The 17,229-nt window shown below is 40.3% G+C and overlaps 2 protein-coding genes across 14 annotated transcripts in view; both read left to right on the top strand.

The window, feature by feature from the left end:
- The window catches only part of Slc44a1 (solute carrier family 44 member 1), a 181,593-nt gene extending 180,599 nt beyond the window's left edge, over positions 1 to 994 (top strand). Inside the window, exon 16 of the mRNA XM_063224411.1 lies at positions 94 to 994. Coding sequence (XP_063080481.1) covers positions 94 to 108 — 15 coding nt within the window. The 3' untranslated portion in view covers positions 109 to 994. The remainder of the gene's footprint in view (positions 1 to 93) is intronic.
- Positions 995 to 7,574: 6,580 nt separating this feature from the next.
- The window catches only part of LOC100721890 (FSD1-like protein), a 177,541-nt gene continuing 167,886 nt past the window's right edge, over positions 7,575 to 17,229 (top strand). For 7 of the 13 annotated variants that reach the window (XM_063224391.1, XM_063224351.1, XM_063224333.1 and 4 more), the window contains exon 1: positions 7,583 to 7,767. Coding sequence is in view for 8 of the 13 variants with exons in the window: in XM_063224351.1 (XP_063080421.1) it covers positions 7,753 to 7,767 (15 nt within the window). In the remaining 5 variants the exon portion in view is untranslated. Of the gene's footprint in view, positions 7,768 to 7,823; positions 8,143 to 17,229 lie in introns of those variants that run through there. The other 6 variants (XM_063224344.1, XM_063224340.1, XR_010039218.1 and 3 more) reach the window with 5 other exon arrangements.

Genomic DNA, 17,229 nt, shown 5'->3' with positions numbered 1-17,229 from the left:
CATGTTACTTGTTCCTTATCATTGACTACTTCTCATTGTGTCTTGTGCCCCAGGACAGAAGCATTCATTCTCCTGATGTGTTTTGTTTTTCAGCTGAGGAAAAGGTGAGGAGTCTCAGGAGCCAGGAAGAATGGCCTCAGAGGAGGCTGTTTACAATTCTCCCACTCACCAGCTGTTAAGAGCCTGCAGGCCTGTCACAGCAGGATCTTATTACTCCAACAGAAGCATGCGACAAGGTTCCCAAGCACCAATAGCCAAGTGGATTTGCTGCAGCGGGGCTGTCTAATAAATGATTCATCAGAAGCATTTGATAATAATCTCTTACCGCAATGTCGTCAAACTTACTGCTGCTTTCTCTTCTAGCCCTGTGCATGTATAAGAGGTTTCCTTTGCTTGTCTAGTGCCAGTATTGGCTTGAAGTCTAACCAACAATTCTTTTAGTTCAGGCTGGACTTGTCCTCTTTGTACTATTTGTAGAGCTGATGAGAGTTAATAACTACTATTTATTGAGGGATTGTTATTTCAAAAATAGGCATGATGCTCTGTATACATTTAATTCTCACAATGGCCCTGGAAGTTTGTGTCCAATATCTCCAATTTGTCCTGGAGGCTCAGAGAGGTTGTGTGCTATGGTAAGACGACATAGCCTCCAAGGATAAGATTCAAATCTAAGTCTAACTCCACAGCCCCTCTGCAATAACACTTTACTATGCTCCTCATTGCTCCAGAGATAGGATCATCACAGGTATCATTATTCGACAGTATTCCTCTACAATATTCCATGAATGGGATGGGGATGGTGGTGTGTGTATAGAAATGTCTTGGCGGGGGAGGATCAGGGAAACTCTAGAGGTGCAGGAGAATCATGGAATTCTTTTCTAACCAGAAATCACACTGTATGTTATGTGGCCTATGAGTCAAATCCAGCCCCTTCGTCTATTTTTGTAAATAAAGTTTTATGAAAAAAAAATAGCCATACCTAATCCTTTACAAATTGTCTTGTGGTTGCATTCTTTCTATTACAGCAGATTGCATATTTGTGACAGGAATCATGAGGTTCCTTTTAGAAAATATGTGCCCACACTAATTAGATGACTTTTGGAAGAAAATTGACGGGTGCCATTAAGACCAGTTTATTATTTTTTTCCATAAAGATCTGTAACACTTAGAGTAGTGATGGTGAACCTTTGAGAGCTTTCAGTGATACCAACACCTACTGCGGCACACGTGCCATAGGTTCGCCACCACAGGCCTAGGTAGTCACTGGTGGTAGTGATGGGATGTGTTGGGGGAATTTAGCCAGAGAAAGGAGGGGTAAGGAATAAAGGGACCTATGTCTCTGGGTAACCAGGCAACTTCTCACTGCAGACTTCTCCACTCCTGTCATTCCTGTCCTTCCTGCCAAACTGTGTCCCCAAATAGCAATTTGTTCATGAACATGGAATTGGCTTCCCACATACAACATTCTCAAATCCTAGCAACACCTTGGCCTAGAATTCATAAGGTAATACAGCCTAACCTTTGCCAATCTCTCTTCTCACCTCCTTTTTAACTTTATTTGCCAAAGGAAATCATGCCAAATTTGAGTTTATATTTTATAGCTAATTTATTTGTATTTGATTCACCTTTATGAAAAGTAAATACATATTCTTATAGGTGTTCATCTTAGTCTGTCAAGGAAGTTACAACAAAATACATACTCTAGTTTGCATAACTTATAGTCTCCAGAAACTTACTTCTCACAGTTCTAGAGAGTGAAAGTCCAAGATCAAGTTGCTAGCAGCAAATTCAATGTCTGGTCAGGTCCTGTTCTTTGACTGACAGGCAGCACCTTCTCAGTGTAATCTCATCTTGCGTCCTCACGTTAGAGGGCGCAAGCTTGTCCTTCTGAGGCTGTTTTTCCCCTAGGCATACAGAAGGGCTCAGCCTCCATGACCTGGTCACCTCTCAAAGACCCCACTTCCTAACACCATCTCTTTGGGGGCTACGATTTTCACAAATGAATTCGGGAAGGACACCAATATTGAGGCCATAGCAGTTGTATCTGACAACAAGATACCAGGCTTAGTTTTAAATATGATACCACTTTACCTAAGCCAAAAAAATTATACATGCATTATTTACTTTTCTACAGATGTTTTTCAATTGTATTTATCAAAAAAGAAGTTTAGCTATTTTGAAAATATAATACAACAAGCTTTGTCCCACACTGCTGTGTATAAAAATATAACTTTTGTGGCTGAAGAATATTCTATTTCCTATATGTCCTAAAGTTTTCTTTATTTGATTTTAATTTTTATTAATACATGTTTACAGTACATAATGATTAGATTCATGGTGGGTAGTTGGTACTTACACATAAAACATCTTAATTCTTTTTATCTCTCTTCTTCCTCCCCTAGTTTTCCTAAAGTTTTTCATTATTTGGCCATTAAAAGGTTCTTTCTCTATTCATTTCATCTCCTGTCACAGGGAAGTATCTCCCAACCTGTTAGATGTCAAATATGCTGAGTTCATGTCTCCTGATGCCAAAGAATGGATTCAAGGACAAAGGAGGTTAAAACAGGAAAGGTTTATTGAGAGAAAACTCCTGAGAGACAGGAGGGTTCTGAGACCGTTTGCTAGTGAAGCTTTTCACCCAAGGATATTTTGTACACAAAATCACAACCTAGGTAGTTATGAGTCAAACTACAATCAATATACAGGATTCCAAATGTAGTCACTTAGCTAATATTGATCGCCTAGCCAATAAGGAAGCAAAGCACGTCAAGGATATATGGTAAGCATCATTAACTTTAGCTTATCTGTATTACAACCTCTAAAAAGAACAAAGGATTCCTAGAAAGGGATGTGAGTATGGGTCAGGGTGTTTTGGTTACCCATCTATCCATCGGATGTACTATCTGGGGCTCACTGGACCAGGGGGTACTAATTACAGGATAATTTTAAGCTGCCATTTATCTCTTGGAAGGCATTCAAGCCTGGCCATTGTGGGTCCATCTTGTGGCCTGGCTCTCTTTGAATTTACTTCCAGCCACAGTTTCAATGTGTCTTATTTTCTCAAAGACTTTCTAAGGCCTGATCCTCTCTGACTGCCTATTAATTTCTATCAGCTTAGCTGTTCATAGTATTACTTCCATTCCTTGGAATTATTCTTTCCCTGGTTTTGAATTATTTTTTCTCTTTTCAGCCTGTTTCTTGGCTTGGAAAGAATAATGTGTTCCCTTCCTGTCTGTTGTTAGGTCAAGGAGTAGCCTATGAGATAGAAAGAAATGGTTTACATTTTCTATTAAAGAAGTTTACACTCTTGTCTTACCTCCTACCCTTCTAGATTGTCCTGTGGTCACCTTTCCTACTCCAAATGTTTGTCATAGATGAGTACAGACAGACTCTCAGAATGAGGGAGGGAGTTCATGAAGCTTATTTTCTCAGGAAGTGATGCCTGCTACCATCACAATCTGATACCAAAGGCACTACAGTATCATTATACATACAGATACTATTATTTCCGGATACTGCACTTAGAAGAATAACTTATTTTGAAAAAAAAATAGCCAACATGTATTCTAAATTTTCTATGTGTCAGGCAGTATTCTGAGCACTGTGCATAGTTCAGTCGCTTGTCTTCCTAATGACCTTATTGAGTTGATACTGTTAACATACTTGTTGTAGATAACTAAACTGAAGCACAAAGAGGCTAAGAAATTGCCCAAGACCATACTACTAGTAAGTGGTAAACTTGGGACCTGAATTCAGATAATCTGACAACAGAGTCCAAGTGCTTAACCAAAGAGTATAGTCACATACTGTGGCTTAATCTTCCTTCTCTCAGCCTGGTCCACATTATTTTCAGAGCATATAAAGGAGAGAGGCTGCTGAGCAATATTTTTACCAGAAACCCTGAACCAGTTTCTCTGTGCTGGAGAGACCTGGTTGCTGGTCAGCACTGACCACCTTGGTACCATATTTTAACACCCTGGCCAGATATTGGCAAGGAACAATGGGCAAAGATTTGGGGCTTCAGCAAAGGGCAGCATCTAGCTGGTGTTATGCTTCAGAAACACAACATAGAGCAGTGAAAGGGGAGGTAGGGTGAAAATTGATCCGGAAGGCTTCAAAGACCCAAGGCGTCAATGAGTCTTGTGAAGTTGGCACTGAAAGATTTGTGTAAGGAGAAGCAGTAATAACAGCTACTACTTGTTAAATGCCTACTAAACCAGGCTTTCCAAATACATAATCTCCTTTATTCCTCACAACCACCCTAAAAGGGAATTATGATTGCTATGTTAGAGATGAGGAAATTGAGACTTAGGATAAGTGACACTGAGAGCTATGCAGCAGGCGAGCAGCAGCGTCAGGATTTAATGCAGACAGCCTGATGTTTGTGGAAGTCTGTTGGAGACATGGAAGAGAAGTTAATTTCTCTTCTATGAGATGAGGATCGCAGCTCAGGGCTAAGGCAATACCAAGTTCTGGACAAATACTTTTGTCAGACATTAATGTATGACAATATTAACTATTAGTATTAGTCTACACTGACTTAGAGGTTCCTCACAAGAGGTTCACAGAAACCCAAGAATCTCAATTACATAACTATCTATGACTAGATATGTTATTTCAAAATCAGAAGCCTAAAGTTTGAAACATGTTTTATTCTTCTATTTTCCTTTTTAAACAATTTGATTTCTCTTGGTCCAGTGGTTCCTAAGTGTTTGTCTGCATTACAATCAGCTGCTGGTGGTGGTAATTTCAACAGATTACTGAAACCCACTCCCCAATCTTCTTTCTTTTTTTGGTACCGGGGGTTGAATTTACAATCTTGCGCTCGCCATGCAGGTGCTTATACCTATACTGATGAGCTAAATCCCCAGCCCCTCCCCAATCTTTCTGATTCAGTAGGTTTGGAGATGAGGCTTGAGAATTTGGAAAGTGATAATGCAGCTTATGCAAAGGTCAGTTAAAGAACGAATACTTCATTTTTTTGCTAAAAACTACTTTTGAAAATTTCAGCTTGACTTGGGTGTAAAACAAGTACTGAAAAGATAAAGGACTTGCCTAACGGCCAGAGGCACTAGAAGAAGTTAGGGTATAGATTTAGTGCTCAGTTTGTTGAGCAGTTGTGGTTAAGGGAACCCTCATGGTCTGGCAATGAGGGAAACCACAGCCCAAAGAACTAGCCATTCCTGGTGGGAAAGAGAAGAATCTAAAGGTCCAGGATGAGCTGGGCCAGAGAGCCAAGACCAGTCAAAGAACCAGAGGTCTGGTGAGGGCAGAAGTCAAGTTGGGTTGAGCTGTTGTCACAAGGTGCAGACTTCTGGCTGAGAGGCAGGGAAAGAACCAGAGGAGTCAGAGGCAAGGAGCCAGGAGTGAGCTCCTGGGGTGTGGGCCCTGCAGTCTGGTGATCACATTTCAGCAGTGACTCACTGTCTCCGAAAGCCTCTTTCTCTTGCTCTGTCGGTGGCTATCAGTCATACAGTGACTGAGAGTTGTCCTTTGACAGGGGTGAGGTGAAGTCCTTGAAGAAAAAAAGAAAAGAGGGAACCGGACCAAATGCTCTTTCTTTCCCTTTGTGGTGGGTCTAAGTCTAAGCAAGGGCCATCCAGTGATTTCTTTTGCTATTCTTCATATCCCAGGCTGTGTGCCCTCTTCCTAGGAAACGGAGTGTAGTGCAGTGCACAGATCTGTCTGCCTCTGAGGCTGCAGCAGTAGGGCAGAGCTGGGCACTTACTTGCACTCACTGCTCCTAATGGAATTGAAGGCACCTGAATAGGAGGCTTTTCCCTTGGTAGTGAGAAAGTGAACAACTCTGTACAATGGCATACCACTTCTTCTTTCAGCTGGCAGGAGCAAATTGTGCACAGGCTTTCCCCACACTCTCCTACTTGGCCTGAATCAAACTCTTGTTTTCCTTTTTGTGAAATTTATCTCATTTTTTGTACATCTTTGTTCAGTTAAAAAAAATAAAAAACAACGTATTGAATGTCAGGCCCTGTCCTGGGAATAGAGATGGGTAAAAGAAGTCCTGGCCCTCTAGATTGTTGGGAAAACTCATCAACAGAGATAATTACAGCATTGTAGGTAAATGCTGTTTCACAAACATACAGCTCATGCCTTCTCCAGGGCCTTTGCATTTGCTATTCCTTCTAACTAGAATGCTTTTCCCTAGGTCATGGGTGTGTGCGAGTGCGTGATTAGAGATTGATCAAGTTGAGCTACATCCCCACTCTCTTTCTGAGACAAGGTCTTGCTAAATTGCCCAGGCTGGCCTCAAGCTTGTGATTCTCCTGCATCGGCCATTTAAATTCAGTAGCTGGGATTACAGGTTTATACCACTCATCTTCCTCAGAGCCTTGTATGATTCTATGATCCATCCTAGCTCTTGGGTCACTCTTGAGAGGTGTCTTCCTTGAACTTTGGAAAATTGAACTGTCCCTATTTTCTGAATCCATTTATCCCATTTTTCTCTTCCTCTTCCTCCTCTTCTTCTTCTTCGTTGTCTTTTTGAGACAGGGTCTCACTATGCAGTTCAGACTACTTTTGAGCTCACTTTGTAGCCGAGGCTAGTCTCAAACTCACAATGATCCTCCAGCCTCAGCCTCTCTAGTGCTGGGATTACAGGCACGCACCACCATGCCCAGTTTATATTCTTCTTTTTCAACACATTAGAATCATATCATACTTTCTGTCAGCCTCTTACAGGAGTCTGTAAATTCTGTGAGAGCAGGCACTCCTCACTGAATTCTCTTTGTAGAACTGGTACATAATAGGTACTCAGTAATGATTTCCCTTTTATTCATTCATTCCCAGCAACTGCCCAGTAGAACTTTTCTGAGCTTTTGGAGTCATCCAAATGGAAGGTAAGGCACACCTCCCAGGGGAGGAATTTTTCCAAGCCTATTGCCTTTCTTGCATTATCTATCCCCTTGGGCCAAGCTAAGCAGGTTCTAACATGAGCTGACAAGTGTTTACTCAGCTCTAACTGCACTGGCACTCCAAACATATTCCTAAACCCTCAGTGTCCTCTGCAAAGTCTGTGTTATTTCTTCTATGTTACAGAAGATGAAGCAGGCTTGGGGAGACTGGCTTGCTCAAGATCACAGTGAGGAAGGTTCTGGAAGGGGAGGGGCAAGGGAGGGTCTACCAGGCCCCAAAGTCCTTAATAGATCCATACTCGTTTCCACTACATTCGATCCCTTGTCTCCTCAGGCCCTTTTCCTACGTTTTGCTGCATCCCCATCCCATCCTTTTACCAGACATTTAGGTTTGGTCTAGCCAAGGCCAGGGTAGAAAGGTGCTTCTGGTTCATGCAGGATACAGACTAGGCTCATTTAGCCCAGGACCAGAGCTTTCCTTCTGGGACACTCCTCACAGGCCCAGGTGCTAGGTAGGTGCCCAAGGCCGGCATCGGAAGCGATCACTGAGGAAGGACGAAGGGGAAAGGTGGAAGCCAATGAGCAGCACTGCGGACTACCCGCACTGGAAGGCTGGCACCAGCTCCTTGCTGGCCTGGACCGCAGCGCGCAGGCGCGACGCGCTCCCAGCCCCTCCCTTCTGCGCACCGCCCTTTCTCCCTGGCAACCGCGGCACGACGACAGCGCGCGCCGCTTGGGCGCGGACTGACGGGCGGGGTGGGCGGTGCCGGAGCGGAGCGGGCCAAGCGGAGGCTGTCGGTAATGTTCTAGGCGCCGACGACTTCTCCGTGTTCTCCGTCGCTTCCCGTGGCGGTTTCGGGCGGCGGGTTACCGTCTCGCGATGGATGCCCAGAAGGTGAGCTCGGGGCGGCGCGCGAGCCCGCGGAGGCCGCGGGACGGACCTGGTGGGCGGGGCGCAGGGTGAGGCCTGAACGCCGCGGCGCTCGCTGGGTGCAGGAACGCGCCCGGTGACCCGGGATGGTCTGGACCCTGCACTTTTGTGGGGCTCGGTTCCTGAGACTACGTGGGGGCCGGCCCGTTTTTAAATCAGTCCTTTGCAGCGCTCGAGGCCCCCTTTTGCCACAGCCTGCCCGCGTGCGCGAGGGCGTATCCCGCCTCCTCAGACGTGGACGGCGAGGCACAGCCCGGCTTGCAAGCTCCCGGCTGACGCCCAAGCTGGCGCTTTTTCTGCGACCTAGACTCCTTTCTTGGCACCATACATGCGGTTCAGGTTCGGTTCCAACCTCCTTCGTACCGCTTCCCTCTCCTCTCCCCGCGACTTGTTCCAGAGCGGGTCTTAGTGTCTGTAGAATTGTAGAGAAAAGAGTGACAGTTGTCAGGGCAGCCGCCCCACCCTCTTTACCCAGCTGGTGTTGCTGGTCGCGGTTACCTAGTGCTTGCTGTGGAATGTTATATACTTTCAAAACGAGTTGAGGACAGTCTTTTCATAAGTGAAAATGTTTAGAGGTATAGCCAGTGTGGTTTTTAACATTGTTATAATCCCTGAGTAGAAATCATTCCCCACATTCTCCTTTGTTAGAGTATAGTGTACTTGAAATCTAGTACAGTATAGGAAAGGAAGACAGATGTTATTCATAATGCAGCAGGGGAAAACCAGGGCTTGGAAGACAGTGGAACAACTACTATTTTGCTTGGACTCACTTTCAAGAGCTTGAGAGAATAATCTGATGTGTTAAGCATTGACTGTTACAGTATTTTAACAGTAGTGTAGATTATTTCATTATTTGTACTTGCCTTGAAACTCGGTTGGGTTTATCCAAGTTTTATTTCCAAGACTCTGTATTAGTCTTTTGAAAAATTACGTTTTGTGTGTTCTGAATATGTATAAATTTAAAACACGAACTGCATAAACTTGTAGGACATCTCACCGCTTATTAGATGTTATATTTTTGGATGGACATAAGCAGAGGTCAAATGAAAGAGCAAAGACTTGGGAGTCCCATTACTCACGTTTCCACCAAGAGCAAAGATTTGGAAGTTTACCCAATCTGTAATATGAAGCGAGTTAGGTAGCAGTGATTAACCTACTTAGAAGTAAGAATATTTTATACTCTTGTTAGACAAATCTGATAAAAAAAGATTTGTAGAAACACATCGTATTTTAACGATATGAAGAATTATCACTAACATATTCCATACAGTAAATACAATACAAAAAATATGTTTAGGATTTGGATCATTTTATCAATGATTGTATTTTCCTCAGCTTACTAAGTAGTTCTGCTGGTAAACTAAAATTTGAACCTGTTTTTTCTCATTTCAAGGTGTACTTGTGTGTTTACAGGGTACCATGTACAATTTCCTCAGAGTTAGCAAAAAAACTAGCTGTTCTTCGTGTTGAGGCTGGTGTATCTTATTGGGGCTAACTCTGAAAATCAACTTTTCAATATTGGAAAATACAGTCAGTTTCATTGGTGTTATCAGTCTTTCTAATGATAAAATTATATTACTTTATAGTTTAGTATCTGGTATTCTTACAAACCGTTTGATGTTTCAAATTTCAGCTTCTTTTTCTCTTGAATTGACTGCAGAATCAGTTACTTGTGTTAAATTGTAATGAAGCAGATTGAATAATTCTCTCTAAATAAGAAAGGGTTACACTGCTGTCATGAGTTTTAGAGACAATTTTCTGTTACAGAATGTTACAGTAAAATAATAGGACGGGTGGTATAAGGAAGAAGGTACTAAAAGTGATTAAGGCTGAGGATGACCTGAGTATATTTCTGTTTGTAAGGAACCGGGGCTTGGACTTTAAGTTATCAGGCTCGTTCTGGAGCCAGGTCCGCATTTGTACTGTTTATGAGCTGTATGAGCTTTCATAATTTACTCTATCTTAATTGCTTCATCTGTAAAATAGAGACAACACTTCCACTTGCCTCAAAGGGTTACTATAAAGATTCTTTGCTTTTTTTCTGTCTGTCTGTCTGTCTCTCTTTGTGTGTGTATGTGGGTGTGTGTGATAGTAAGGGTTTAACCCAGAGCCTCACACTGACCTACATGCCCAGCTCTTTTAAGTATTTTCCTTTGAGACAGGCTCTCACTAAGTTGCTGAGGCTGGGCTTAAACTTGTAGTCCTCCTGTTTTAGCCTCCCAGAGTTCTGGGGTTACAGGTATGCCAGACTGATTGTGTTCATTTTTTAAAAACAACTTAATAGTGCCTAGCATGCATAATACGGTTAGCTGCTGTTAGAAATTATAATCTCAACCTGAAAATAACTTTCTCCTTTTCTAATCCAATATAGACATCTTTACCCTTTAGATCATGTTTTCTACTTTTACATCTGTAAAAAAATATTCCATATGGTGGTGCCAGAGAAGGATTGTTAAATCCTAATTGAAAGAGGATTGGAACTTCTGACTCATGCATTCTGACAATAAAGGTTAAGTTAACTGGACAGTCTTACAGAAGCTTGATTGGGTTAGTCAACAAATGGATTAGCTGGACCAGCTGCTTTTTTGTCTGTGAAAATGACTTGGACTTCAGTGTTTTGTTAGCAACAGATGCTCTGTTTGAGTAGAGGAGGAAAATACAATTGCCTTGGATATGTAAGGCATACTGTTGGATACAGAAGACTGCAGTATTATCTCCCTAGAAATAAACAGAGGGATTTTGTTTATATCAAGTTTCTGGGGCACTTTGTGAACAGGATGTGTTATGGATAGGTGCCTTTGTTTGATACTCAAACCTTTGATTATGTCCTTCAGTGGTTTTAAGATAAAATCCCAAAGGTTTCTTTCCCTGATGAAATGTGCAGCTTCAAAGAAAATGTTAAAATGAGTAAGACATTTGCACCTTTCTAGAAGCTTGGAATCTGTTAGTTTTAAAATTTTTGAACAGACCAGTCTTAGATACTATTGTTTGTGGGAAAGATCCTAACTATAGGAATAATAATAAAGCATGATGAAGACAGGAAAAGAGATCCTGAAGAGGAAAAATCACCAAAGCAGATACTGTCAATTGGTTGTTTTTCCATACTATTTTCCTCACATAAGTGATAGGTGAGGCTTTACTGTGTTAGACTGGACAAACCCAGACTGGAGAGTTGAATTGCGCAGAAGTTTTAAAGCATGACAGTCTGCAGCAAGTAGCATATGTACACTTGGCTTCCTTATCCCTGCTTCCTCATCCACCCTGGAATTTGTTGTCTTTTGCTTTGGTATTATGCCCTGTGAGTTCAAAGGCCCCTATTCTTTCCAGGTACACAACCAACTATTCTATGTTCCAAAATTATTTGTTCTAGGGTAAAAGAAGTTCTCTGGGGAAAAGGAAGGGAATTGAAATTTGAGTATTGTTCTATATCCATTACTTTCTTTTTTCTCTAATACTTATTTTGGTACTGGGAATTGAACTCAGGACCTTGCACTTGCCAGGCAGGTCTTATGCCACTGAGCTATACCCCAGTCCAAGCTTTACTGCTCTTTTATTGTATTGTGTTTTGTTTATGTTTTGATTTGTTTTATTTTATTTTATCTGATTGTATTGCTGTTTTGTTTTTTGAGGCAGTCTCACTGTAATTTGGGCATACCTTGGATTCAAGATCCTCCTGCCTCATCCTGTCAGATGCTGGGGTTACAGGGCTGCACTGCCATGCCCAGCACAGCTGTCATTCTTATAGCATAGATAAGGAAAATGAAGTTTATAGAAGTGTCTCCTTGAATCACACAGCTAGCAAGTTTTCATAGCCCAAGGTTAAATCTGGTCTTTTCTCATAGCTGTCAGTATTTCTAGATATTTCACCCTCTTGCCTAAATTCTTTGAAAATGACAATATGATTAAAGTTAATTAAAATTTAAAATCTTAGATGTGAATTAATCCTATGAAGTCAGTTTTTTATTTTTTTGTTTAGAATGTAGTTAAGTCTTGTGAAAACAGTTGGTAGGTGGCTTAAAGCATGATTTAGACAAAAACATAGATTTTGGTCTTTTTTTCCTGCCCCAAATAAGTTCAGTATTTTTTCAGATCTCTCTTTCCTCTAGTATTTTTTTTTCTTTTTTGAGGGTCTTCCTAAAATAGGGCATTAATCAAATACAGTATGTGAATAATATACTCAGTCATGCTTGCATTATTCAAATGCAAGATTTTTATTTTGAGGTTAGTAGTTCTAAAAAATTAGTGAAGCTGACCCTTTATTTTATTTTGTAAGTTTTAACACAGTGCTTCTTTACAATGCTTGACTGAAGGTGAACATATATTAAATGTTTGCCTTAGTGTTAGATTTCCACCCTAACCTAAGATAGAAAGTATTTTTGTGTCCATTGTTCTTTTGTATGTTTTCACCCTCAGCTATTCTCTCCAGTCCCAAAGCTGTGATCTAATCTGATCATAGTTACTGGTGTTGATTGACTGATACTATATTTTGAACTAACATAAAAATAGTAAAAGTGTAGCACAGTCAGCCTGTGACTTGTGTTACACTTAAACATAAGTAACACAGGTCTATTGTAGGAAAATACAGAGATGGCAGATAAGTGAAAATAAAAAGGGCACCCATAATCCCACCTCATTCAACATTTGTCTTACTGTCCAGGTTTTTCTTGCCTATAAAAACTGATGCTATAGTGTACTGCTTTATTATTTGTCATTCACATAGGATGTAATGGATATTTTCTCATGTTAATAGCATTCTACAGTACACTTAACAGTTCTACAGAATTGTTTTCTGTGAATATATTTCTCAGTTTTCTGATAAGCCTTTTGCATGTATTTGTTGATTTTAACTTTTTAATGTTATAAATGTGGAGATGACTTCTGTATTCTTAGAGTTAAGTCTTTGCCTACCTTCTTAATCACTTCCTTAGAGTAGTATTCTAGAAATAGATTTATTGAGTAAATGTATATTTTCAGTGATTTTTTTTTTGATACATAATGTCAAGTTGCCCTTCAGGAGGGTTTGTCAATTTGTACTCTTATCACAGTACCTGAGAATGCCTCCGTGTCTACTCCCACCTTGTCTTTCTTTATTATCTGGGAGTTCTGGTTTTCTTACCAGAATATGTGTTTCCTTGACTTCACTGAGTGGAACAGCCAGTTCACAAGTCACTGGATGTATTTCGAGCTGCTGCTTTGGAAGTCTGTGTATTGCACCCGTCCTTTTCTGGTTTGACATCTTACAGCTAAGCTCAGAATGGAACTGGAGTGTTCCCCATCAGTTCTCATACCAGCATTAGATTTAGTAAGTTAGATAAGTTGGTGGGGGTCAGAAGTATTTATTAATTACATTTTCATCTGTATTTACGTAGTGCTCACAACTGGTTGGTTCACTGTTAGAGAGGGTGTAACTAATTTATTTTCTTTCTTTCTTTTTTTCTGGTACCAGAGATTGAACTTATGATCTCGCACTTGCCAGGCAGGGTGTAGCTTTCTATCAGTTGTTTTGTGATTTTCAAGATTCCTGAATTTTACAGTTCTTTTTTTTAATCTTCTTGTATCACATCTGTGTATGATATTTTTGTTAATGTCGCCATCCCTATGGTCAGCTGGCAGTATTCTGCTTGTCTGGTTTACCAGTTGGGTAGAGCTTTCTAGATTTAACTCTTGCCACCTAATTTAATAGAGAGGCCTGTGATGTACGAGGATACATCAAGTGGCATGATTTCTAGTGGAACTTAGACATTGATCCCTTTGCTCTAGTTGCTGGAACCCTGAAGTTATTTTGTGCAGCTACAGCTGCAGCAGCCCAGGGTAATGTAAAAACAGAGACTTTGGAGGCAGCCTTCTGAATTTCAGTTGTGACTACGTGTTGATAACTATGTGACTTAAGATATTTTTCAATTTCTCGAATTTTCCTTTCTTCAACCATAACATGTGAAAGTTGTGATGAATAAGAAGATACTCCTTTTGGTAGCTTTGCCCAATGCCTAACATTTAGAAAATGCTTCAAAATTGACTTGGCTATAATAATTTAACCTTCTTAAATTGTAAGTAAATTAGCAATATTTCCAGTAGTTTAACATGAGTATATCTTGACTGGAACATTAATACAGAATTCTCAAGTAGATGCTGGTGAGAAATCCACATATCAGAGCATTTCTTTGATCTTGATCACATGGATGCTGACTCAAGGTATAATGGTTAAACCTGGATATAATGGTATTTGGCCACTGGTCCTAAGAACTTCAAGGATTTCTTGCATTACATCGTTTTTTAGTTAAGTAGTCCAGGTTGATAACTTTTTCTGTTGAATGTAGCAGAATTAAGCCTCAACATTAGAATTTAGTTTACCTATACATTTGGCTAAAACCTGTAGAACACAATACCATTTGAAAATGGTGAACCTTGTCATCTCATTTTTAGACTTATGATATTCCTATAGTAATGTGTTCTAGTTTGGCCTGGAGTGTCCTCCAAATGTCCACATGTTGGAGGCTTGGTCTCCAACCTGTTACACAGTTGGGAGGTGATGGAACCTTTAGGCCGTAAGGCTTAGTGTGGATATATGTTATTAGTGACATACCAGTGAAGAGTATGGCGAGATACCTGTCCCTTCTCTCTTTCTCTTTCTCCCATTCTCCCCCTCCTTACCCCTCTTGCTTTCCAGCCATGAAATAAGCACCTTCTGCCTTGCATGTCCATCATGATGATGTGCTGCCACAGTGAGGCCAACCAATCAATCATAGCTTGAAACTTCTAAAACTGTCAGCTAAAATAAACTTTTCCTGTTTCCTCTTGATGTAAAATCTTAATCTTGTTAGTGTACTTAGATGTTCTGACCTTTTTCTTGTGTGAACCTCTGAGCTTTATATCTTAGATAGTACAGCAGAGTTAATACTGTTAACTACGTTTATTTGCATCCTGGCTCTGTGACTTACTAGTTTTGAGTTCCTGGGCAAGCCACTTAACCTCTTTACTCTTCAGCTTCTTCACTGGAAAATGGGAGCAATACAGTAATAGTGTAATACCTGATAGGGTTCTGGAAAGATGAAATAAATTAATAATATGTAAAGAGCTTAAGATAGTGTTTGGCAATTAAAAGTATAAAAGTGTTAGATATTCTTTAGTATAAAAGTGTTAGAAATTCAGCTTTTTTAAAGTCGTGCTCCTTTGAAGAGAGTGTCTTGCTTTGTGCATCCCATGTTACTTCGATCTCTTCAATGGGAATGGTTACAGTTGTATAGAGATGTTCTGTCTTATAGAGTCACCTTAGTGTACATCCCCACAAGTTAATGAGAGGCTGACACCTGATAAAATGATTTTTTTGAGGTTCTGGTAATTGTGCTACATGACTAAAGCACACTGACTGAGATTGCCTGTGGGCACTTTGTCTGGAGACATACAAGGGGTAATTGAAGTATTGAAATATACAGTGAATATTTAAGTTTTAAGAAATCATTTCAGTAAAAGGCACACTGTCATTAAGTCCTCTCTAAATACTTTCTATTGTTTCAAATACACTTATTCTTGTCGTTTCTTGAATCATTTTTGGAAGTCCTCCTTTGTGTCTTATGCAGTGTGATCAGAAATATGGTGAATGCTACTACCAATGCCGTCCAACAGAACGACAAACTTGTAAAAACTACAATGTGGCCAGGGATTTAGCTCAGAGGTGTAAGTGCCTGCCTGGCAAGTGTGAGGTCATGCGTTTGATTCCCGGTGCCAAAAAACCCAAAAAAACCCCACCACAGTGTGTTCTCATCCACCCTATTCAGTGGATTTGGCACTGTTATTTCTGGCTCTTCCCCAAAGTCAGAATGACCTTGAAAGGTAAATATTTTGAATTGATTCAAAACATCAAGGCAGATATAACAATGCAGCAAGATACTCATAAAAACGGACTTCCAGAATTGCTTTAGAAAGTGGCAAGAGTGAGGGGATAAGTATGTTCAAAGTGAGGGGAGAGTGTTCTTTTTTGGTACTGAGAATCAAACTCACTTGCCAGGCAGGTGCTTTTGTGGCTAAGTTAAATTCCCAGCGAGGAGGGATTATTTTGAGGGACATTAATGCCAATATATTTTTTAACTGAACTTTTTCTTTTTTGTCTTTTTGAGACAAAGTTTTTCTCTGCAGTTGAGGCTGGCTTAAACTTACTTTGTATCCCAGACTGGTCTTGAACTTGCAGCGATCCAGTCCTCCTGCCTCAGGCTCACAAGTGCTGGGCTTATAGGCATGTGTCACCACACCCAGTGAAAAAAGTTATTCACTGTATAATTACATCTTATAGCTTCTGCATATTTCATTGTTATCTACCACAGTTGCCAGCTGTCAAAACATATCTTCACACATATGACACCTAGAACTTTTAGTCAAGACCACTTTGCAGAATTCAGTAATCTAGATAAGCTTCAGGTAATTCATATTGCCTTTATCTATCTATGTTTTATCATTTTGGCCATCAATGTTTAGAAGGTAATGGGAGATGAGATCTGATATGAAATCTGAAACTTTTGTAGGGGCATCCTTTCAGTTGTTGTAATCATGGATATTTTCCTTTATCCATGAGGCATTAATAATAAAAGAAGTGCCAAAATGTCACACAGAGCTCATTCTTACCTTTTTGTACATTGCATATATGTTTTAGGACAGTGGTTCTGGGCTTAGGAACTCAAAACTCTTAGGATTCCTATGTGGGAAGCAAGGTTTATGACAGTTATTCAAAGCAGACTGCCTGTTGCTATGAGTTAAAGCAGCTAAGAGAGGCAGTCGGCAGGTCATACAGATTCTTATAGCTTGTGTTAAAGATTAGCAATTGTATTCTAGGAACAGTAGGAAGCCACGAAGAAGGAGGAGCAGGAGTTGTGATGATGTATTACCCTAACTGCAGTATAGAGAATTGGTCCTTGGGAAGAAAGATATATCAGAATCCTCTTAAGTGTTGCTAGATACAGGTTGAAATAGGATAGTGACATGCTAAGGTAGTTATTTTAAAATTATTTAAGAGGTTAACATGATAGGGCTTTGTGGCTACATGTAGAACATAAATTGGAGAAGAGGAATTAATGATGATGGCCTAAATTTTTGGCTTTGTAGCCGATAGTGCCATTTATAGAGCTAGAGCACTATAGAGAAAGGCTCAGGTTTAGTGGCGGTAGCTCAGGACATACTGACTTTTGAAGGGCTTTTGAGACATCTAGCTAGAGGTTTTAAGTGGGTGTTAATAAAAAATGCTCTGGAACTCTGATAGAGTCCCCTGTTTAATGGCCTACTATCTCATGCTCTGTTCACAGCTTATATCACATTTATTGAGCTTCCATTATAAAATTATAAAAACTGTCAATTAAATTGAAACCCAGGAAGGATAAACTGGAATAAAAAACCTGATTGTATTCTTTTATATACTTGATATATCTTCCCTAGCATGTT

This window comes from Cavia porcellus, unplaced genomic scaffold, assembly GCF_034190915.1.
Source record: "Cavia porcellus strain 051 isolate PalLab524CR breed Dunkin Hartley unplaced genomic scaffold, mCavPor4.1 scaffold_1, whole genome shotgun sequence".
Lineage (NCBI taxonomy): Eukaryota > Metazoa > Chordata > Mammalia > Rodentia > Caviidae > Cavia > Cavia porcellus.
The sequence above is the reverse complement of the archived record's forward strand: the minus strand, read 5'-3'. Positions and strand labels throughout refer to the sequence as shown.